This window comes from Chroicocephalus ridibundus, chromosome 23 (assembly GCF_963924245.1).
Source record: "Chroicocephalus ridibundus chromosome 23, bChrRid1.1, whole genome shotgun sequence".
Lineage (NCBI taxonomy): Eukaryota > Metazoa > Chordata > Aves > Charadriiformes > Laridae > Chroicocephalus > Chroicocephalus ridibundus.
Window position 1 is genome coordinate 6,506,091 of NC_086306.1, and position 23,804 is coordinate 6,529,894.

At 52.6% G+C, this 23,804-nt stretch overlaps 1 protein-coding gene across 7 annotated transcripts in view; it reads right to left on the reverse strand.

The window, feature by feature from the left end:
• Nucleotides 1-1,068: 1,068 nt before the first annotated feature.
• Nucleotides 1,069-23,804, reverse strand: part of ZMAT4 (zinc finger matrin-type 4) — a 63,843-nt gene continuing 41,107 nt past the window's right edge. Inside the window, exons 3-5 of one of the 7 annotated variants that reach the window (XM_063358555.1) lie at nt 18,425-18,652; nt 9,190-9,286; nt 1,069-1,609 (exon numbers count right to left, since the gene is read on the reverse strand). In XM_063358555.1, coding sequence (XP_063214625.1) covers nt 1,594-1,609; nt 9,190-9,286; nt 18,425-18,652 — 341 coding nt within the window. In that variant the 3' untranslated portion in view covers nt 1,069-1,593. The remainder of the gene's footprint in view (nt 1,610-9,189; nt 9,287-18,424; nt 18,653-23,804) is intronic. The other 6 variants (XM_063358552.1, XM_063358558.1, XM_063358553.1 and 3 more) reach the window with 6 other exon arrangements.

Here is a 23,804-nt window from a genome sequence, read left to right on the forward strand (position 1 = left end):
GTCGCGGCTCTTTGCATTGCAGCGGGTTCGGTAAGAAACCTGATCGCTTTGTGCTGACTGCAGCAGGCAAAAACTGAAATCCCTGTGAGTTCCCTCTTTTCAACAGATAGAGTCACTTTTGTTCCCGCACCTTCCCTGTAGACGAGCACCAAACTGCTGCGACTGGGAGCTGCCGGGGCCTGCACAAGCAGCGATCCTCTTGGGCAGTTAAGGCTGGTTTTCGGTCAATTTTTTCTCCCTTCAACTCCTTTGAGTTTTTTCCTTCCTGTGAGCAAGCACCCCCCGAGCTGCCATCCCTGCCCCTGGCTGCGAGGCCATCAGAGGGGGGTCCTGCATGGGCGGCGGGACCCCGGCTGGAGGGGCTGCCGGGGACACGGGCACTGCAGGGTCTGCAGCACGTCCAGCCCCTAACGCTGACCCTGCCCCCCACTTCCCCTCTCACACTGCAAATACGGCCGCAAATGCAGGGGTTTCTGATGCGGGGAGAGCCTTGGGGTCCAGCCCCTCCGCCCGCACCGCGGGAAACGCCAGGGCTCGGCGGGAGCACAGCTCGGCTCCCACAGCGTCGCACCCTCCGTCCCCAGGCGGTTTCTGCCCTGGTGCCAAACTCACCGCTGGCGAGGGCTCTCCCTGCCGCGGCCGTGGCTCCTGCCCGGCACCCGCTGCTCAGCAAGGGTGGCTCTGGGGACACACGACGGTCGGCCTCGGTGTCCTGAAACCAGCCTCCACTCGCCGCCTCTCCACCGTCCCCACGGCCGGTCCCCGCCGCCTCTCCGCCGTCTCCCTGCGGGTGCGCAGGGAATGCACTCGCAGCCGGCGCTACCGGCGCGGGACTCCCCGGCAAGCTCGGCCGCCACTGCCACCGGTGCGGTCCCGCCGTCCGTCCCGCTGTCTCCTGCGGGGCTGCCTCTCCCGGCAGCAGCAGAGAACGTCTGGCTTTAGGTCAGCATCAGCGAAGTCGATAACGCGAACAGCTTCCATCTAGCTGGGAGGAATCCTACCGGCAGGAAAAGGATTTTATGCTTTCATTTTAGCTTCCTTTGCTCAGCGAACCATTTTTTTGCTGAAGACAAAGAGGAAAGGAAAAAAATTCATCCGTTATACAATCCCCGTGATTCATTTTTTGCTGCTCTGTGTGTGCCGACACAAACCATGCTGGAGAAGGTGAAGAAAGTATGTTTATTTCTGGTTGAAGACTGATTACATCGCTATCATGGATAATGTAATAGAATAATTTTATACTCTTGGAGGAAATCTAAGAATAAATATGCAAAAGTAAAATATTTTGTTTCCACTGTCTCTGAAGATGAGTGATGATTAAGTGCTGTATTTACAGGATAGTTGTTATACTCTAGACTCTGTGCTGAATAAATATTATCTTGAAAGGGTAAAAAAATCCATTGAAATATTTTAACTCACCACAAAATTAAAAAAAAAAAAAAAATCCATGTATTTGTCCAAAGCGAAGGTTAGTTACACGTTAATTATCGAATCCACACAGGATCATTGTCCAGGAAAGCATCCTCTCCTCGCTGAGCAGTTCCTCCCGCAGCAGAAGCCTGGGTGGTTCCCCCTGTCTCGGCTGAGGAACTACTACTGGTTCTTCAGGCTGCAAGACAGAAAGGAAGCCGCGGTCAGTCTCTGCCCCGACGGTGCCGGAGCGGGGCCAGGTCCTGAGCCCCCCCGGCCGCCCCCGGAGCTTCTCGCTCCCCGTCCCCAGAGAGCGTGCCCAGCTCCCCACACCCCCTGCAGCGCCGAAGCTCCTCTAACAACCTGAAAAAAGCGTGCTTCCCTTAGCTCCCCAGTTTAAACTTGCTCAGGAGCCTACCAAACCCTGCAAAACTTTCCTCGCTCCAACGCATTTTTGGCCGATAAGGAATTTCTCATGCAGCGAGTCTTGGCGATCTCAGGCCTACGCTTTGAGATATCAGTCCAATGTTTATGCTTTACATTAAAATAATTAATCCGTACACCCAGCACCACAAAACAAAGTTGCACGAGCCATTCTGGGGCTTTCAAATTATGATCAAACCAGAAGATATCAGATATCTTTATTTTCACTTACAGTAAAAGGAAGGGAGACAATTTAATCCTATAATGAGAGCAAGTATTACACACTCTCTCTTCATAGGCAGTGTAATTATTCAGCTGCTCTCTGGAACTGAAATAATGACAAATTAAAATGGCTTTCAATTCCATCTACCTTTTATAACTATTCATCTTCTGGAGTTATTATCACTCTAAAGGCTTCTTTGTATTTTAGGCATCAGCCACTATATGTTAGAGAAAGCACATGGAGATTGTTACTGCTACCAATAAAAGTTGCAGTCATCAAAGCAAGAACAAAATCATTTGCCTTTGCTGTAAAGTATATGGTGGAACTCAAGTATTTGACATAATTTCCTGGAATTTATTGGAAATTTTATCTCAAAGAGCGCATTCACCCTGGGCGAGGATGCGCAGGAGGGAGCTCAACCCCCCAGCACCGGGGACGGGGCTGGAAAAACCCAGGGAAACAGAAATAACATCTTGCACAAAATCCGACACAAATGCAGTCAGGAACTGCCAAAGGCTTCCTCTAGTCCCGTCTCCGGCTTTTTGGCACGTCATAAACGCCCAAAGCCCCGGAGCCGGGAGAGCCTCAGCCGGTGCCCGGGACCTGCCGGCTCCGCTCCTGCTCCCTGCGCTGCCCACCCCGGGAACCGCGACCGGGAACGCGCTCCAGCCACAGCGGGCTGGAAATGTTTGTTTACACTTTCTTAAATAGATTGGAAAAAATATGGAAATGCAATGACGGCGAAGGGTGACATTTCTCCAGGCACGATATTTACAGTACTTTGATTAGCTCCGATTGCTGAAGAGCCAAGCAGCTTATGTTAATAAATGCCCTGCTCCAATTAGGCATCTGTGTTCTCAATCAGAAACAAAAAAAAAAACCCAAAAACCCGCCTGTCAGGCACCAAGCCTGCTGTCGTTTGCTCCTCAGCAGGCCGTTAATCATCCGGGCTTTCTCGGGGCGCAGCCCAAGGACCAGGCGAAGGGCTGTGCAGGGAGACCTTCGGGGCACCCTCCAAACCACAACCGCCCCCGCTCACCCCCAGGCACCGCTCTGGACCGAACCCTGCGCCCCTTCCCCACGTTCAGGTCCCCACAGAATCCATTCTACCCCAACGACAGCTGCAGGATCGGGTCCCCTCTCTGCAAAAAACCCTAAAATTAATCAGAAAGCCTGAGTTTGAAAGGGAAACCTAGACATGTATTAGCATCTATGAATGTGTAAATGAGCAGTTATAAAACCCCAGAATACATTTGTGAGCTCTAGATGTGGCAGAGAGGTCTGGCTGATCAAAGAGACAAAATAAAGGCGAGAAGATAAAATTCTTCTTTATGGAAGTGGGAATCATCAGCCCCATATAGTCAGACTCTTAATTACTGGGGCTGGATCTCAGCCTCCCGTTGCTGACAGCCAGGACGGCGGAGGGTAGCTCACAGCCCTCGCTATCCGCACATTATTACAGCGCTTGATGTATTTGCAACCGGCCCAGAGATGGCACTTACATCAAAGGCGGGTCTGGGCTCTGGTTCTCTGCCAGCAGCATCTTTGGTCCTCTCATCCGCCAGCCCCTGAGGAGCTACTTCATCCCTGGAGCCGGGCGCTCCGCAGCGTCTGCCCAAACGCAGCCACCTCCTCCTGGTCACAGCGCCCAACGCCGCACCCTGTCCCCAGTCCCGCCACCCGCGCGGGATAACCAAAGGAGGGAAGAGCGTTTTGCAAAGCCCTAAGTTAATATTCCACACGAGCATTTCTTTGACCCCAGAATTTGAATCTCCTCTGGCTTCTTTCACAACTACCCAGGACTTTAAGGCTCTGTCGTTTGTTGCAAATCACTTTCAGCAGTGGTTTTTCATCTTTTCAGTTTGCATACACCAGATAAAAGGGAAGTTTTGTTTCTTGCAGCCTACAGCAAGCAGGAAGGAGCAAAGCTGGCATGGGATTCTCTCCCAATATTTCCGAGATAACGCACCCTCCTTCCAGCAGCTCCCCAGGAGCCAGTGTTTCGGCTGCCACCCGTCCCCATAGAAACGGAGCCGTGGGACCGCGGTCCAGCCGGAGCTCCTCATCCCGCTGCTCCTGGCGGGAAGGAGGAAGGCAGAGGGGGAGATTAAAAAAAACCACCACTTCTATTTCTGGAAAGCAAGTCAAACAATGACTCAATCATCTCTGCACAGTTCATAAATCCCTAATTAAAGGTTTAGCGCTCCTCCCCGCTGCAGATGTTCCAGAGTCCAGCCCCATTTCAGTCCTGCCCCTGCAGCCGAGCACAGCCCGCGCTGCAGCTCCACGGGCCGAGACGCTGCCAGCAGCCCCGGCCGGCGGCTCCGCACGGGGACACGTCCCCGACACGGCTGGGACGAGCACTGCCCGGCCCTGGCACGCGCAGAACAGATGCCAGGTTTGTGATGCCTTGAAAGAGATATTCTCCTGTGTCTGGCTCTAGCCCCTTTATGAGAGGATTAAAAAAGGATGCATTTTGCCTTTATTTTCAAGCACACAGCTTAAAGTACCCGCACTCGGGAGAAAAACTGGGAGCCAGCAGCCATCATCTTGCTTTGCATATTCACTGGCCAGAGGGATAAGGACTTGCTGCACACCAGCTACCTCCTCCTGCATCTTTTATTCAACACCAAAATACCGGCCAGGAATATCAGCTTCCCCTCGCCCCAACCCTCCATTTTCCCCATCTTTTGGTCAATTCAGTGTCAATCCCAAGTTCAGTGGGAAGCGTTCAGGCGAGCCCCTGATCGTCCTGTAAATAAGCAGCTAAGCTCTCCCCGCCAGCGGAGGGTATCTGCAGGGTTCGCAGCCTTCAGTTGCCGCTGTGCTCGTGGAGCTCCGGCACCGCCGGCGCCGCGCAGAAGCGAAGGGGCGCAAACACCTCGTCCTGCGAAGCAGCACTTCAAGGGCTGCTGCGGGGGGTTATTAAAAGCAACTCCAGCAGCGGCTCGGTCGTGCCTTGCTCTCTGGAGAACTATAATAAATACCCACAACTTGACTCATTCCTCATGAAAGTTCTTCTCTCCTAAAGCCGCTTTCCAGAAGACTCATCTGCCCAGTATTTTTTGGGTGCTACCAGCTTCCAGCCCACAGTCACCTTCCCTGCTGACCTGTCCCGCAGCAAAATCCCTTTTCCTTTGCAACCCTCTCCCGCCTTATTTTTTTTAATTATATGAAGTATGACAGCTACATAAAATGTTTTGTTGCCTTGGCAACTGCAATCCTCTGGCTTCAGCCTGAGTTATAAGGAAGAGGACAGTCTTTGACACTAACCAGCAGTAACGGGAACAGCACAAACCAGTGGGCAAAGCACTCGCCAAGGCAGGCGGAGGCTGCGGGGGGCACGGCATCCTCCCCTGGCCCCCAGCGCCGAGCGCGTTCTCCTGTGCTTCACCCCACGGTGCTGCCACGGGCCGGCCGTGCCCTGGGACGGAGACGCGGTGGCAACCGGTCAGAAGGACCAGCTCTGGACTTCAAAATTGACTTTCTTTGTACAGAAGAGGTAATTGCCCACGGAACGCTGCGCAGGCGGAGACGCAGCCCTGCCCGTGCCTTTGCACTGCACGTGCACCCTCAGTCACTCGTACAACAGTCAAGACGTGACGCAGAGCAACTGTTCACAGAGTATGCACTGACAGCGCTGGAAACGAAGATTTCTTCGTCATAGACAATTTCTGTAGTCAGGAACACGAGCTGTACGAACTGCTTCCCCTCTCTGAATTCTTTTGCTACCTGCTCTCGTCCCAGGCGCGGGACTCTGTGCAAACACCGTGTACAGGGTCCTCTCTGGGTGGGTGTCAAACAGCAGAACGATGGTGATGAGACCCCCCCGACTCCTTCTGGGGCTGCATCGCCGGGTCCAGCCACGTCCCGTGGTGGCGGGGCTGTTACAGACCCCTCGGACTGGGAGGGGATAACTGATTTGGGATAAAACACATGGATAACTCATTCCCTTGGTCCCACATAGAGGGCAACGAAACTGCAAAAATAGCTTTAAACACGGAGAGTAAAATCTGGTTACACACTAATTAGAGGGTGGGAAGAGCTTTTGTTGTGCGCAAACCGAAGCTGCCCATCTATTGTCTCCCGCGCACTTTCCTATGGGCGCCGGAGAGATCTGTGCTGTGCTTGGGTACTTAGCTTCAAAGAAATTTGTATAAGAATGAACAATGGATGGAGGAAATAGAATAATCAGAGCAATTTCCCATAGAAATTGGTCAGACGAATGTCTCTAATTGGCATTCCATTATTACATTTGTAGCATACTTCCTTTTGAATCTATTACTTTCTTCCCTCTTGTACTGAATGCCCATGGAAATCTCTTGGGACCAGATTTAAGTCATTATGAACAAATGATAAGAAACTATATTTAGAAAGACTGATAAGAATATTAATTTGCAAAAGAGGAAGGCCCTAAAGAAATAAAGTGGGAGTCCTGCAGGCCTCTGCCGCTCTGGTGTTCCCTGCACAGGCTGGCTCCATCCTCCCCGAGATGAAAGAGAAACGGGCCTTCTATCAATAATTCCTGTGCTCTCCAAGCTCCGGGAAGCTCTGGGAAAGCTTGCGAGTGCCACCGAGCCCCGGCACTAAAATAGAGCAACGTCGTTTGGCTGGCTGGTGTCCCAGCGGGATGGGACGGGAAACCGGGAGCCTCCAACCCGCACCACCCCCTCGGGGTCTTCTCCCCGACCGGCTGCAATAAAGGATGTAAATTACGTCTCAACTCCTGCGGGTTCCTCACCCAGACTTCCCCTTCAGCCCCGAGTTCTGCAGTGGACGCACTCCCTGTCAGGCTCCTGCTCCAGCTACGGGAAGAGATGGAGCAGAGGGATCCTCAGTCTTTGCCATTTTCGCCAGAGTAGGTCAGAAGGAAACATTTGGGAAAGGAACAGATGCAGAAGGAATTATCCTTCTGCAGAACTAAGTGTGGAGATGACGCTCTGCTAATTGCAGGTGATTGGAAAACAAAAGCAGAAGGAGTGGGTATAAAAGGGAGGATGCGAGGCACCCTCCCGGCACCGAGAAGAAGTACCGCATCTCCTCTGCACATCTGTATTTCCTGTCCATGAGGCTGCTCTGACTTCAGGTGACCTCCTTTGTCCCTTGCAGTAACACCAGCAGCAACAACCGCAGTAACAATCCAAGCTCAGGACTGGCAGAGGAAGGATAAATTACAGCTCTGAGCCGGGGCAGCACATGGCAGCTGCTCTCATCCCGGCTTTCCAAGGGGAAGAGCTCTCCCGCTCTGCTCCCCGGCAGCGGGAGTTCACGGCACCGGGTGCGGACACGGAGCCCGTCCGCGCGGTCCCGCAGGGTCCCACCGCTGCCCACCAAACCCAGCACAGCAGGGATGCGCCAGCAGTTCCGCGTGCTGGAAGAGAAAGGAGACGGAGGCAGAAAGGACTTACTGAAGGTCCCAGACGGCTCGTGGCACGGCCTCAAACCACGTCTCACCTGCCTGACCCGAAACACCCGGACAGGAGCTGAGCTGGATCCCTCCGGCCACTCCACAACGGCCCGGAGGCAGGGGAGAACATCCCCTCATTAGAAAGTCTGACACCATCAGTTCCTCCTGCTAATTGAGATCCGGAATATGCCTACACGCTCCCGTCCAGACAGGGTAGCGACTGGAAGACATTCAAATGCTCCGCGAATAAATAGGATAGAGCTACGGTGAATAATACCAGGAATCTCTGAAGGTCTAACATCAGCTGGGGAAGGTCTGCATTTATCCTTTGGTAGCTTAAGCAAAATTAGACATTAGCACTTACTGCTGGTTCTGCTCATCCTGCCTCATCTTTCAGGCTGCCCGTAAAGCTACCTGAAGTATTTCAGTAACTAACGACACCTTTTATACCCCTCTTCTAATCTGGGCAGTCCCGAGTGCTTCAGCCTGAAACGGCTCCCAAAGCTCACATGTAAGTGTATTAAGAGAGATTAGTTCATTAATCTACTCTCTGGTACCATGTATCTTTATCACTTCGTTTTAATAATTTGTACTAATTGACAGAGCAGACTCCCTCCAAGTCTCAAAGTTGGGTAATATATAATTGCTCTAAATCACAGCACAAACACTTTCACATGAAAACACCTAATCCCATCACGCTCCCAGTGTCTCTGCTGAGGTTTAACGCACGGGAGAAGCCACACACTCTGTGTCATTGAGCACGAGCGCCCGCAGCACCAGGACCAGACAGAGTTAACGTCTTGGGTCGCTCCCGCCCATTTCTTCTCCATCTGTCCCAAACCAGCGGCTCTGCCCGGTTAGAGGAGGGGATGGGCAGGTATTCGGGTGCCCCAGCACCTTCTGACACATTTCCCTGGGGAGGGCCAGCTGAGGCTGAGGACTCGGGGCAGCGATGCTCAAAGCTATAAGGCTCGCTAGGCTGTAAAGGCACTGCCAAAATCCGATACGCCATGAAGGACAGGCTGAAGATGAGGGGCGTCCCTGCGGATGTGTGGAACGACGGCCCTGGGGGGGTTCTCCTGAGAAGCGGGGCTAGAGGAGCGGTCTGCAGGAGAGAAGGAAGATGTTCCGGGAAGCAGGACCTGCCCTCAACACACTTCACCTTTCTGGCAGGAGCCCCCGTCCCCATCCCCTCCGCAGGGTGACAGACCCCGTCCCCATCCCCGTCCCATCCGCAGGGTGACAGCCCTTGTCCCCGTCCTCTCCGCAGGGTGACAGACCCCGTCCCCATCCCATCCGCAGGGTGACAGCCCTTGTCCCCATCCCCTCCGCAGGGTGACAGCCCCCAGCCCCAGCTGCGCCTGCAGGACCATCCCCGAGGCTGCAGCCAGAACCCAGGAAACCAGGGCAAAGCTCCAGCAGTGAAAGGCGTCAGGCTGCCTGGAAAACGGGATGAGCTGCCAGCAGCTTCACCGGGGCACGCTGTGACTGGCAGGAAATTAAGAGCCAAGAGCCCTCTGGGCTCCGGTGGGGCCACGGGCAGCCCACCCGGGCTCAGCCCTGCCCTTCTCCAGCTGGAGCTGCCGCCGATATCTGTGTTTGCAAAACACCCGGAGCTCCTCGGGTGACAGGGCTATCGGCGTGTAAAGCATTATATTATATATACATTCATCTAGGCAGACACGGGCAGACAGGAGGCCACGGGGAAAAGCAGGGAGATACCCACTTGGTCTGATGTTTGGAGCCCTTCAGGTGCGCGTGGTACTGCTCTATGGAGTTCAGGGTGACGCTGCAGGTGTTGCACGTGTAGCTGCGCTTCAGCCCTGCCGAGAGAAACCCAGAGTGGTTAATTGTGCGCTGCCCTCGGCCCCGGCCCCGCGACTCGCTGAGGGCACGCTCGGGGCTGTGCCGGGAGGAAAAACACCTTCAGGATCGCTATTCTGAACCAAAACGGCAGCTGGAAAGTAAAAATGAGTGAAAATGGCTGAAGAAAGAGGGGGAGGGAAGGGAGAGGGGAAAAAAAAAGCATTAACCCTTGCCCCCAGCAAACTTCTAGTTCATTAGAAAGTACTCAGATCTCAAATTTAATTTCCCAGACACTTCTCTTTACAGTAACCCAGCTGTTTACTTTTCCAGGCCAGGATACACAGGCATCAGCGAAGCGTAAAGGACTACTCTTAAAAGGCACAGACCGAGCAGAACCAAGCAGGCTTCAAAGGCAAATCGCCCCTGGGACCGCGGTCCCCGCAGTTCTCCCGCGCGAGCATCCCCCCCGGGTGGCTCATGAGCGCCGCTGCCCTCAGACTAACGAGCACACGAGGCCCCATTTATTCTGCTGGTTTTTGGGTAGCGAGCACAACTCAGGGCAATTCCTCGTTAGCGTACTTAGGAGCCAGGTCACTTAGGAACTCTGTTTTTTTTCTCCAGAGGGATGAGCCCTGGTTCGCCCACCGCAGGGACGGGCCGTGTTTGCCGCACGCAGCCGCCCATCTCCCGGAGCCAGCGACGCGGCTGGTGCCAGGTGCCCATCCGAGAGCTGGGAGCCAGCAGCTCACCTGCCCGAGGGATTTACTGGCCGCGATACCTGTCTGCAGCCCCCGACTTCACTAATTTTAGCCCTTCTCAGACACAATAACAAACAACTATTTATGAAGCTGTTGCTCTTGCTGCTGGCCAACCGAGTACCACTGAACTAGACAGAACATCTCGGCGGGTTCGCAGTGCAAACGTTAGGAACTTTTGTTGGGTTTGTTTTGTGTGGGTTTGGGGGGGAGGGAACTGTTTGGGTTTTTTACCTTCTAACAAATCTCTCTGCTGCCATTGCTACTTTCCATTTCTTGTCTATTTGATTGCCACAGTTGCAAGTGATTTTCCAAGTAAATATACTGCATTTTATTTTATCACCGTGTAAATCAACCTGGAGAAGAGAAGGCTCCGCGGAGACCTTCCGGCCCCTTCCAGTCCCTAAAGGGGCTCCAGGAAAGCTGGGGAGGGACTCTGGAGCAGGGAGGGGAGCCATGGGACGAGGGGGAAGGGTTTTACACTGACAGAGGGGAGACTGAGATGAGATCTGGGGAAGAAATTGTTTGCTGTGAGGGGGGTGAGCCCCTGGCCCAGGTCGCCCAGAGAAGCTGTGGCTGCCCCATCCCTGGAGGGGTTCAAGGCCAGGTTGGCCGGGGCTTGGAGCAACCTGGGCTGGTGGGAGGTGTCCCTGCCCAGGGCAGGGGGTGACACTGGATGATCTTCAAGGTTCCTTCTGACCTGAACCATTCTATGATTCTATTCTATGAAATCGCAGAGAAGACGATGCAAGAGCAGTGGCCGAGTTACGGAGGGAGCAGACGGGGCCGGTGGCTGTGCCGGGCTCCGCAGAGGACAAGGTTTATCTCCAGCTCACACGGAGGAGAGAAGCGGTGGCAGCAGCGTGGAACCAAACCACACAAACACCCCCAGAGTGACAGAAAGGGGGTCTCTCTGGCCCATCCCGCACCCTGAGAAGGGGCCGCTGGAGCAGGGACCCCCCCGCCAAGGAGCAGCGCCCGTGGGTCCCTGTGCGGGAAAAGCACCCGGTTAAACAGCTCTCCAACCGCACTGCTCTGCCGCTGGGCACAGATCGCAGGGAAGGGAAAAAAACAGGCAATTAAGCAGATTCATGCCCATCTCAAACAGAAGCTGCAGAGCCATTTATAAGGGAAGTCACAGAAACAGCCTCTCGGCGCATTCGCTGGAAAACCCCCCAGCCGAAGAACCAAACCCAGCAACATCAGCCTGTGCCTCGCCGATTCAGTGACATCAAACTTCTCGTCTCCGAGACACTCTCCTCAGGCAAGACGGTTATTCACCTGAGTGCTGTGCACGCGCGGAGCAGGAACAGGAGCCCGCGCGACGGTGGCGGCCGGCACTGCCGACACGAGCGTCGCAACAAGAGAAGAGCCGCCTTTCTCTGTGTGCGACGCGGAAATGTCTCCAAACTGTGTTCAACTAATTGTCGTGTAAGGTAAAAAAAGCAAGAGGCAGGAGATGATTGACGGAGATAATAAAAATTGCTCATTTAAAAATTGTAATAGCTTTTACGTTGCTACTAAAGTTCAGTTTTTTTACTGGAGATTGATACTCAGGCTGGGAGAGCTACTACGGCTTTTCTTCTGATACCATCCCTTCCACCCCGTGTTATCTCAGACTTTGTAATAAAGCGAATTGTCCTGGCTGGGTCTCAGGGAAGGGGGAAGAAGGTCAGGGGTAGGGAAAAAGTCCGGGGTTACGGATGCAACCTCTGTACAGCACAGCCTGAGGCAAACAGTCACCTGAGCTGCCCAGAGAGACAAAAACCGCTATTCTCAGCACTATTTATTGTGCTAAATAGGAAAATGATTTCTTCCTCATTTAACAGTTTGCATCTCAGAATTACAATTTAGTGACTTAAGGTCGAGAGCATTTTCAGGTCTCAGCAGAACAAGGAAATCAAGACTTTGCCGCCTCTGGAAAGCTGAAAATCTAAAAATAGGAATCCGGCAGGCAGGCAGCAATCAGAGGCGAAGGAGGAAAGGCTGGTTCCCAAGAGAGCGTGCTGCCCAGTGCCTGCTGAAAATGGCTGGTTTTATTTTTGATTCGTGTCAGTTTAGATTTCCTGGGAAAACGCGGAGTTTGGCCCGTTCCTGAGGCATTTATTCGTAGCGCCCTGGTGCACTCCTCCCTCCCTCTGGAGAGGCGATCAGCCGGCTCAGCTCTCGAGAGATCACGCAATTACCCACACTGATTGCTGTTCTGCGCTTCTAGACGGGTCTTCACCCAAACGTTCCTCAATGACTTTTGCAATCACAGAAGAACGCGATGCTGCCGGCGAAGCCCCTCCACACCTGCAAAAGCTGAAAAAGCAGATTCAATTCTTTTCTTTTTCTTTTTTTTTTTTTTAATTTCTTTCTCCTTCCACAAGGAAGTGACCTGGGCCAAGAGATGGCCACTACCTGGGTTCAAAATCTATTTTTTGTGGGAGAAAATGAGAAGCCTCCTTTAGGAACCACAACAACAACAAAACCAGGTCCTTGCCCTTCTCCAACACCCGACGTCCCCGGTCCCTGTGCTTTGCGAGCACGAAGGGCAGGAAAACAAAACACTTTCTGGTTTCTACAAATGCAGTGAACCTGGTGACAAGACGGGGGGGTACAAACCCGTGGCAGCGTCCCCGGGACAGGACAGGGCTCTTTTCTCTTCTCCTGACAGCGTACCTACAATGTAACTCCATTATTCTTTCACCTCGGGAAAAGAGTACAGCGATTTCAGAGCAGAATTACAGGAACAGTCACTTCTCTGCCTCATCTAACATGTGCTCACCGAAAAGGCAGAGTGCAGCCGGGGGTACATGAAACGCCTGTTTCCCTTCTGGCCATCCCTGGAAGAGGGAGACGGCAATCAGGGCTCTCGCTCCCGGTACGCAGGGCGAAAGCTGACATGAATTAAGTGTATAAACGCAGACCTAAGTGTTCCCGGTCCCCTGGTGCTGTTGTCTCTCTCAGCACGCCGAGTCTCAGAGAGCGATTTCTTCTCTCCTCCTCTCTTTTGTATTTTAACATCCTAATAATCCCCTTGGCATCCCAGACGGCATTAGCATCGCTGACACCACGCGTACGTCGGCGTTACAGTAAACCAGTGATGCTCACGTAATTTCTGTCCTGTCCTCCTAGAAAAAAAGGGAATTGCAAATTTTAGAGTCTCTGTGGTCAGGTTTCTGCTTTGCACTGATTCCCCTCCATGAAGATCTGAACAGACCGTTTCAAGCTTAATTGAAGGGCTCTGCTTACAACTATCGGAGTTGTGGGATTCCTACCACGGGCTGCTGCGCTCTTTAGGAACACTTTTAATGTACCATGCAACGGTCTCTTTTGCCTTTCCACAGTATTATTTCTTCACAGACATTGTTAAAACAATTCAGTTAGAACAAGTAACGTATGGCATTCTCAAATTCTAACAGTTTATGCTTACCATAATTAACTATATACACACTAACCATTCCCCAGCTGTACCTACAGGCTCTCAGAAAGTCACTTTTCCTTTTCTGAACTTCGGACACCAGCTATAGCAACACTCCCACTTTCCTCAAGCACCTCATAAACCTCTCACCTAGGAATTTGGCCCCACATAAAGTTAAATATCCCTCTTTAAAAATATTTCAAAAAATATCCAGATAAGCACTTGAAAACAGCAAGTAAGGGATAACGGATAAGTATTTAAATAGTCGTCTGTATTTTCATGTGTTGTGATGTGCCACGGAACAAAAATCAAATTGCGAACGCGCTCAAGGCTGCTGTCCTGACTGGGGGCACGCTCGCGGCAGCAGCGGTGGTCCTACAGCCAAACCCTCTCTGCAGCTGGCGGCTCCCGTTCCCCTTATTGAGCCAAGAGGCGGCAGAAACCCCCCCCAGCCCGTGCCACGAGGCCGGGGCAGGACGGAGGAGGCAGCGCCGGCTGACACGGGTGATGCAGAGCGAGCCCCGGGACCACGCCGCGAGGGCCGCACGGCAGAGATCCGCCCAGGGAAGTAAGCCACTGTAATACTTTAAATTAAGGTAATAAGGTTCTAATGCTCAGCAGCTAATTTAACAGCATACATTAACAGCAGCCTTATTGAATCTTAATTGCTTGTGTAGGTGGAAACGCCATCAGCGATTACAGCTCCTAACTGGGATACTGATTTTTTTTTGCCCAGCAGCGTGTCAAGGCTGCTCGCGATGATGAAGGAGGGGGAACCCCGTCTCTGCTCCCCGCATCCAGCACAGGGGAACTCTTCCCACCAGCCAGAAAACGTGGCCGCGGAAGGGACGGGTCTGTGGACTCGCTCGTGGCCAGCAGAATCCCACGGCTGCTGGCCAACAGGCTCCAGACGGACGGAGACGTTGCCAGGGCTGGACCGGCCAGTGTGGAGGCGGCCAGAAGCCACATTGCGGCAGGACAAGGGCTGCAGGACCTCCCAGCCCAAACCCAGCATCCTGAGATGGGCTGTGCAGGAAAAGCCTCCAGTGTGACACGAACTCCGCCAAAACGAGAGACAGGGAAAGGAAGCCAGCCGCAGATAAACTGCAGGCTGAAACCGCAGGCAACAGTCACCTCCAGAACATCAAAATTAGCAGCGTGTGATCTCGCTGGAGCTTACCAAAGCTGCCAACTTGGCTGAAACTGTGGTTTCATCAAATACACCCGACGAAAGCGTGCTGAGTCGAGTATGAGCTCAGCAGGGAGTCTGCAACGGGAGGGTGGTCCCAGCCGGAGCAGTCAGCGCTAGGAAACGCGGTGCTCGCTCTGTATTCACATCTGCTTCTGCATCCTCATGACACACCAGCATTCCCTCCCCTGCATCATGACATGCGCTCATGTAAAATGGAATGTGCTCCTATATCCATTAAATAAAATATTAACAAGTAAAGTCATTAATGTCATTCTGCATAAAATGCATTAAAACACATTCCAGGGGAGTACTTGTTAAATCGCTCTTTACTAACCAGAAGTGACAGCACAGAACGAGAAGTATTTATAAGGCATACACAGAAATTACGAGCTGAGAGGAAAATGAAACTCAGCTCTTTGCCTGGTTTTTCTAGATAGCATCTGCAACTATGACAATTTACCTGAAAATACAAAGGCTTCAGGTGACAACATCCCTGTGCAGCTGTCCCCATCCCGCTTTACCGCGGAGGCTGCTGTGTTTTATTTTAGGGATTTGCAGTGAAATCCCATTGAGATGCTCCGCTTTCTGCTCCAGGGCTGGTGCCTGCCTTGTCCACCAGGGACCAAGCGTCCCGGGAAGAAGAGCCATGATCCTGCGGTTTTACAGGATCCCATCGCACAAGGCTGGCCCTGAATCTGTCTCCATCGCTATGTAAAATTCAGGGTTTACTGGCAGGCATCAAAGAGAGCCCAAGGTGCCTTGGCAAGCCGTTCGCTGCCACGCAAGAGGCGCCGAGCGCAGGTTACGGATGCTGGCGAGATAAAGAAGGGTCTGTCTGCACGTTAAGGCTGCTGCTCCGTCTGTTCATTCAAAGGTGTAACACAGGAAAGAAAAGGACACGCTGAATCCACTTAATGAAGCCCAGACGTTCGAACGCTGCATCAGCCTTCAAAGAGGGCGTTTTGCTGTGGGGTTTCTGCTCGGCGCCAGCAACAAGCAGAGTCCGTTATTAATTAGATTCCCCGTGGACGAGACCTGCCAGCCTGGGTTGAGGCCCCTGCCCCTGCCGAGCCCACCCGCGCCGGCGGAGCGGGATGGAGCGCGGGATGGATGCTGCCAGACAGCAGGTGACACTGGTGAAAGGCGGGGTGATGGCGCGGAACCGCCGTGGGCAGGCAGGAGCTGCCAGACGGAGCCTCCGGCGGAGCCGCTTCTGCTCCCTGTTGCTGAACGGGCACAAGCCATCGGGCAGAGCCCAGAATCCAGGGTTTGTACCAAACCTGCCAAAGCACGTGAACTGTGGGACCGGGCACCGCACCTACCGCAGCTTTGACTCCATGCAGACTAGAGAAATAGTGCCGTTAGGCTTCTTTTTCCTGGTTTTTTTTTTCCTCTGAGAAGAAAATAAGACTTCAAAATTGTAGGATGAGCACTTGGCGAGAGGAATCAATGCTTTTGTTTCCTATAAATATCAGTTGTCCAAAAATATATCTCTATTCTTATGCCTCCAAATACACATTCATATTTATCAATAAATCTTTTATTATAGCCATTATCAAAACATCAAAGGCTGCTGAAGTGTTGTACTTCAACTGACACTGCTCGTTCCAGGCTCACACAATGCATCAAGTGTTCATCTCCCACAGTAGTCAAAATAGAATTAATATTTCAAGTTGTGATGGGAGAAGCCACCGGGGATAGCGTGGAAAGGAAATGAGTTCGCATTCCAGTGAATACCGAGGGAGCAAAACGAGCGCGGGGCAGGGGGAGCACACGGTTTATAACCCCACCATCAACACCGCCGGGCGCCAAACCCGTCCGAAGCGTCGGTCGGACAAGATTTCACTGACAACCTGGGACAGGCCGCCACTGGTGACCTCCAAACTGCCACACTTACCATTTTTCTCGAGTCAGACATGACTTTATCTGCCCAGGTACGGCTGTTTTCTAGGACACACGGCAGACCTCGTTCCGTGTCGGCTATTGGGCTCACCGAGCCCGGCTGAGCAGCTCCTCGGCGTCAGAGAGCGCTGGGCACCCGTGAACCGCAACCAGGGGACCAAAGGTGGCCCCCCCCGTCCCTGGGGATGCCGACAGCCCAGCTCTGCTGTCCCCCTCTCCCGCGACCCCCAGGCGCTGGCAGCACCGCGCCAGGTTCACCTGCAAGTCCCAGCCACGCACAGAACCACCGTAACGTTAAAAACCAACGCGGGCTGATGAGTGAGTAAAGCCCTCCGATTTTGGCTCTCCTAGGCACAAGCTAAATGAGTAAAACACTTCACAATTGATTTATTTACAGTTAATGACATCCTCAGCCACTCTCGAGCTTGGCACAGTTCAAAGTACTAAGCACTTCCATGTTAGCATCCCAGGTTTTATTTCCCCACACATTTTCGAGCGCGGGCAGTGACTCAGCCACATGAATCATTTATGGCACTGTGAGTCACACTAGGTAGCACACGAAGGATCTGGATAACCATTACAAGGTTTACTTGAGATCAAGAAATGCACAATATACTGCATAGTCATTAGTATTTAAAGGAAAATTATTTCATTTAGCAAGGAAAAAACCCCAACTTATTCTAAAATGTTAATGCAATGTCTTGCTGGGGAACCAGACTTCCTCTCCCACGTGGGTTTGAAAATCAAACCTGCACTTTTTCCTCAGTCTGCTTCAGTCAAACACATTGTGTGCATAGAGGATTATAACCAAGGCCACAGAGAAAACTTCCAACAGGAGGCTCGTACCCCTCCTCCTGTAATTACACCTCTGTACTAAAAACGTGCTTTGTTCAGAGTCCTCAGCCGGTATAAATTAGCAAACCTCCATCAACAGGCCCAGCGTGATGGAGACAGTCCTTCATCAGCGCCAGGCATGACCGTGACAAGGACTGGGGATGCTGGGGGGCTGCGGGAGGGACCAGGAGGGACCAGGGATGCCGGGGGACTGCAGGAGGGACCAGGGATGCTCAGGGGGCTATGGGAGGGACTGGGAGGGACCAGGGATGCCGGGGGGCTACGGGAGGGACTGGGAGGGACCAGGGATGCCAGGGGGCTACGGGAGGGACCAGCGATGCTGGGGGGCTGCAGCAGCCGCAGTACTGGCCAGGCTGCAGCTGTGGCTCTGCACGAGGGGGTTTCCCTCCCGGCGGGGTGCAAGGCCCAAATCTGGGTCACCTCGTGGGTGCCAGACCCCTCCTGGCGTGGCCAGGACAGAGGGATGGACAGGCGGATGGATGGCTGCTCTCCCTTCAGCGGGAACACAGAAAACTTGTGTTTAACATACCCATAGCAAATGCTCGGTTCCTCTTTTCTGCTGCTGACCCAGGGCCATTGCAGTGTTTTACAAGCACTAATTAAATCACAGATGACAGCTAATACCCTCTTCTCCACCAGGGAGACGCAGGGAGTGCTCCGCCTCCAGCAACAAACATCCCCGTCCCCACTTCCCCGCAGGCTGAGCGCTTTTACATGTTCTCCCCTCTCAGCTCTCCGGGATGGTCCACATTTGCTGGAGGACAGAAGTGTGCGCTAATGGAGGGGACTATTTTAGGAAGCGGCAAAAGAAATACCTAGGAAACAAGTTCTAAAGGATGCTGCCAGCACTGCGGAGTGTCATCTTAGAGGAGGGGATTTTTTTTTTTACAGCGGCAGGAACCTCATACAGCATCAAGAGCACCACGGTGTCCCCTGCAGCACTTGACCAGAGGAACGGTGACCACAGCGGGCACCAGCGGCCCCGCCGTGGCCACTAGACCCCGCGGGGAGCCGGTCCTCGCTCCCCGCGCCCCGGCGCTCTCACCTCGCAGCTCTCCCAGGTCCAGGGTCTTGCCCAGCTGCTCCAGGAGGTCGGCCCTGGCCGCGTTCTTCTTGTGCTTTTTGCCGTCGTAGTGCTGCTGTGCCATCATGGGGTTGTTGAACCAGGCTGCGCAGAGCTGGCAGTATCTGTCCGAGTCTCGCCACTGGTGCGGTGACGGTACCACCGGGGGACTATCCGCGTGCGGCTGCTTGAGGGAGCTCAGAGTGGTTTCTGTAAGAGGAAACGTTCGGACGTGAGCTCCTCCATGCTGGTGTTGCCGTCTGAGTAACAGCAGTCCCTGAGGCAGGTCCCACATTAGACGCGGGGAATAATTAGCAGCGCTTACAGGGTCCCACCGGATATTTTGAACGGCACTGCTCGGAAAGCTACCATTTCTCCTACAAAAAAGCAGCATGGAAGGGCAGCCCAGGACTGTTCCTCAACTATCTGCATTGCCCTCGCTGGGGAAGGAGGGTGCTCTCATTGCAGATACACGGCTTATCACTGTTGTGACTAAACCTGCTAAACTTATCCTGCTTAAATTGCTACTTCCAAGAAAAACTGCCAGTGGAGAATAAACAAAACATGCAAAGCCATCTACTTCTCAAGATAGAGAGACAGATTTATCATTATCTCAGGATTCTTATTTTTCAATTTATTTGGTCTCGGAAAGAATACGGAAAGCTGCAGTAGTTGTAAATTGTCACAGATGGAAAGAACCCCAATCAATAGTCAGTCCCCTCATTCAAATATCTTCACATTGTGAAGTGACAGGTACCAGCTACCCGGGACCCTCAGTTAATCCCATTTCCCGTCAGACTCACCAAGAGGCCACCTGGCAACACAAACATCATCCCCAGCTAATTTCAAATAAAAACAGGTGATTAGTCTTTACGCACTGGAGCTGCACCTCGTCTGCCCCAGTTTTCCTACTTTATACAATATAAACCACAAAGCCATGGAAAAACAGTTTAAAGTAAAATAAAGTTCAGATAACACTGGGATACCAAAATATACAATGACTAGCACTTAATTATCACACCTCATTCAAAAATTCCCTTTTATGTGGTTTTCCTTTTCTTTTCTTTTCCAGATGAAATGTCTGCTATCTAAATAATTAAGAAACCGCTCTCTCTGCGATACAAGAGGCGGCTAATCTTGAGGTGGTGAAGAGGCGCTCGGTCGCTCTCCTTTGATCACGAGCCCCGTGCTGTTCCCGCGGAGCCCCGATGAGAGCACGGGCCGGCAAGCGATGAGCCCACCTCAGAGTCCGACACCGGGAACGGCAGCACGGAGCAAAACAGGGGAATATTTAGATGCATAATTACCGCTGAAGCCCACTGTGATTGACTCCACGGCTCAAGAAAGTTAATAGCGTTATAAATCTGCTGACCTGCTCGGGAAGGGATGTCTATTAACTCTCCTCGAGGAAATTGTATCTTACATATCACGTTACATACAACCTTATCGATTTCCAGGGGTTCATAAGCTTCTATTGTTTTTGATGACACCTGCAAAGGTATCGGAGTTTCATGCCTGGAGGGTTGTTGAGGCACCATCACCCTCCTCCCCTCTGGAAAAACACCTGGAGAAGTTTCCTCGCTTCTGCTGCTGCCACCAGCGCTCGGCACAGCACGAGCACAACGAGCTCTTTCGGGGATTAGTTAATAAAGTGATTACACTATTGAAGATGTTTCTTGTCCTCGTTCTGCTGTCTCGCGAACCGCTCGCTTAGATTCATTCAACCCCTCCAGAGGATTCCCCTGCCGAGCCTCCGCCTGCCCTCCACTCCGCTACCCCAGTCAGAAACCGAGCACGACGCCAGCGGAGAAAAAACGTTGTCCTTTGCCCCAGGCCCGGGGTCACACTCGGACACATCCTGGCTCTGCCAAAGCAGCTGAGGTCGGCGTCTGCCACGCTGCCTCCGGGAACCTGCTCCCGGCAGGGCTCGGGAAGCACCTGGCTGTATCCTGCTCCTAAAAACATCCTCTTTCCCAACACCCGCGGTTCCAGCAGGAAAAGGCACCCCCAGCCCCTCCGAGGTGTCCGCGCCATGAAGAGCACAAGTGCACCAAAGAGCCAGGGCCCACACACGGTGATTAAGAAGAAAATTAGGAAAGAACACTATTGCCTGTCCAAAGTAGGATTATGCCGACATTGCACGTGCCTGGCTCATGAAGAGCAAGCGTCGCTCGCCCGTCGCCCACGTGTGTGTGCGAGTTCCCCCCGCACCCCGGCACCCCCCGCACGCCGGGACGGGGCTGAGCTGCTCTGGGCACCGGCGCTGGGCTGCAGGGACCTTTGGGCATCCGGAATATTATAAACAAGCCGTTACTACGGCAGCCCAGGAGCTCTGTGATCTATCTGACTCGCTGCTCTCCAGGCCCCGGGCTATGAAGTTAAATCTATCCGATTTCGGTCAGCTTTCTCCCCGTTTATATGTTACGGCTGCTGCCAGAGGGGAACCAGGGAGGCTGGAGTTCACGGAGCTGGTGGTGGCCGCAGGAGTTGTATCTCCCGCTCGCCGAAGAAACACAACTGAAGCATCCTCTGCTTGTGTTTACAACTACCGCCAGCCCTAAGGAGCGCTGAGCCCAGCCGGGCGATGAACAAAAACTTCCCGCGTCTCCCAAACCCTCCTGAAGAGAAACAGATGAAGGTTCACTTCTCCAGGAACGTGGATTTATCGTTTTGATATGTGCTACATAACTACTACAGAACGGAAAACATCATCATTCTCTGAGCAGCGACACAAAAATTAATAATAAACACTCACAAAACGTCAAATGTTAAAAATGTTTCTCCATCTAAAACACAAACATAAAAGCTGCTAGTTTGACTATTTCAAGTATTTCAAAATGCTAAATAGCTCATGACAGTCTGCCTTACGTTGCCTTTTGCTGTGGGAGGGAAGTGAGAAAGTCTTTACTTTGCTGCAAGAAGCAAAATATAAAGTTAGAAACACTTTAGCACTCTGGCAATGAACTAATCTTTGACTTATTTCTTGCGTGCAAAGCTTTTTATTCATAGCTGTATTTAAATGGCACCCAACTTTTTATCATTGCCACTCTCCAGGAGCCGAGCATGAAAATGAGAAAGTAACCGAGCCATGACAACGGGCCACGGGAGAAATTCAGTTTTCCTCGGAAGATAGCTCCAGGACCACGGCAGGCTCCAACTGCCGCTGGATCCTCCCACCCCAACCTGAAACCCCTTCAGCACATCCGCAACGCAAACCCCACACCGGGAATTACAGAACAAGGAGGTAAAAAAGGCAAGGTAACTTTTCCTGCCGGCAAAATCACCCCCTTACTCCTCACCCCAAAGGCAGAGGACGCCGGAGGGAGCCAGCGCTGCCAGTGCCGAAGGGCCAACGCCTTCCCCAGACGACGCGCTTGGATCGATGAAGGCAGCAGCCATTTCCCGTCACAATTCCTTGTTTTATAGCCCGTACTGATGACTGGATGCAAGCTGACAGAAGATGCTGGAGATGACTAGAGAAATCCATCAGCAATAGTGGTGACATAAAGCCTCTGAGGGCTACAACCTTGTACAGCAGGAGCAACAGAAAAGATCACAAATATTTCGCTGTAGCGATGAGACATCGCTTTCCTATTGTGAAAAACCCGACGGTTAAGGCACTTCTCCCTCTCCTGCAAGCCCCAGCAGAGAAATGAGAGATCTGTACTTCATTAAGATGATAAAATTGAAGGGGAAGCTGTAACTCCGCAAGGGGACTGAGAACAGATATAATTTTCCATGGGATTGATGAGACAGAAAACCCAGAATATTGAGCAGGGGTTCGTTCGGAGGCAGAATGCGGCCACCAGCGCATCCCTGGGCATCTGCAAAACAGGTCTGAACCCCCCCGGAGGCAGGTGACGGGTGCTTTAGGTTAAGGTGTTGGAGAGAGCGCTGGATCGTCTGGTAGGAACACGGGGCAGGAGGACCGCGAGGGCACGGCGCGGGATGCACGAGGACGCCTCACACCGCTTCGTGCCCCACACAGGGCACGGGATGCTCGGAGTTCAGGGTTGATGTGAGCTCCGTGGTGAGGCGAGGGAAGTCTGTTCTCTACCGACTCAGCAGAGCTGAGACAAACATTCCACCTTGCGGCATGGAACCCATTGGGAAGCCCCTGCGCCGCTCCCAGGTACCGTATCCAGCAGTGCCCTGGTACGGCACAGCCCATGGGGAGAACGCGCCGCACCCCGCACAGGCGGGTGCCGGCAGCCAGGGAGGCACCTGCAGGAATTTCCATCCGCACACGGACGCGGGGCCAGGGCGAAGGCGCGGGGTGATGCGCTCAGGGGACTTCTGGGCCACGGCAGCAGCTCCGGGTCCCACGGCAGCCGCTCCGGGTCCCACGGCAGCCTTGCTTCAGAGCCGCTGCCTCCAGGATCCACGACCAGGAACAGAATTCCAGTTGCAGACGTTTTTCACCTTCGCTGAGAGTATTACATATTTTTCAATGCTTTTTTTTTTTTTAACCAGAAAATGCCGCTCCTCAAGCAGCTCAAGAATTCTTCCTAAATTTCCCCTGCAGTCTCAACTGCATTCATTAGTCTTCATTTCGTCCCCTAAATTCATTTTGTTACTGTGCAATTTAAAGAGTTGCTATGCTCCACAGAGGCAACTGTACGTCTGCGTGAAGGAAATCACTCCGGCAAAGACACTTGCCCAAAGAGTTTCACAAATTCTGTCCTCCCTACACTACTACACACAGGCCCACTAATTAAGAAAATGGTCAACACAGAATTTCACAATTAAGGGTAGCAGAATAAATTTTTGTGCAAGTCTTAAAGTCAGACATTGCAATGTGGAGGTTATTACCTGTTTTTACTTGCCTATTGCCACTAAAATACCTTTTCAGATTAACTGTATACGTTTAATCTAAGCCATAATAACAGCTCTTGGGGAACTTTGAAAACATTTTAAGCTTTTTTTTAATTAAAAGATTTTGAGAGTTCAAATATTTGTATAGAGTCTTTCTCACCTTTTTTGATCACACATGAAAGTTAAAAAATACTTTGCTGTTAAGAGCTTGGGGAAACACCTAATAGAACATTCAACCCCTACAACCACCTGAAGGATTTCCGTGTTACGACCAGAACAGCAGCCTGATCTCTTCTAAAGATGCCGACGAACCGCACTGCGGGCGCCGGCCCCTGCCTCCCGAACGGCCCTGGGGCGTCCGGCACCCTCAGGGCTGTCGCGGTCAGCCCCCAGGACTCGTGAGCACCGGAGCCGCCGAAGCTCTGTCCCAGAGACCAAAAGCTCCCCGGTGCCAGCCGTGAAGGACTGGGAGAAAAACCCAGTGGAAAAATGCTGGGTGACTCTGTAGGAAGCCCAGAAAAATGCTGTGTCCAAAGGGCACATTTCT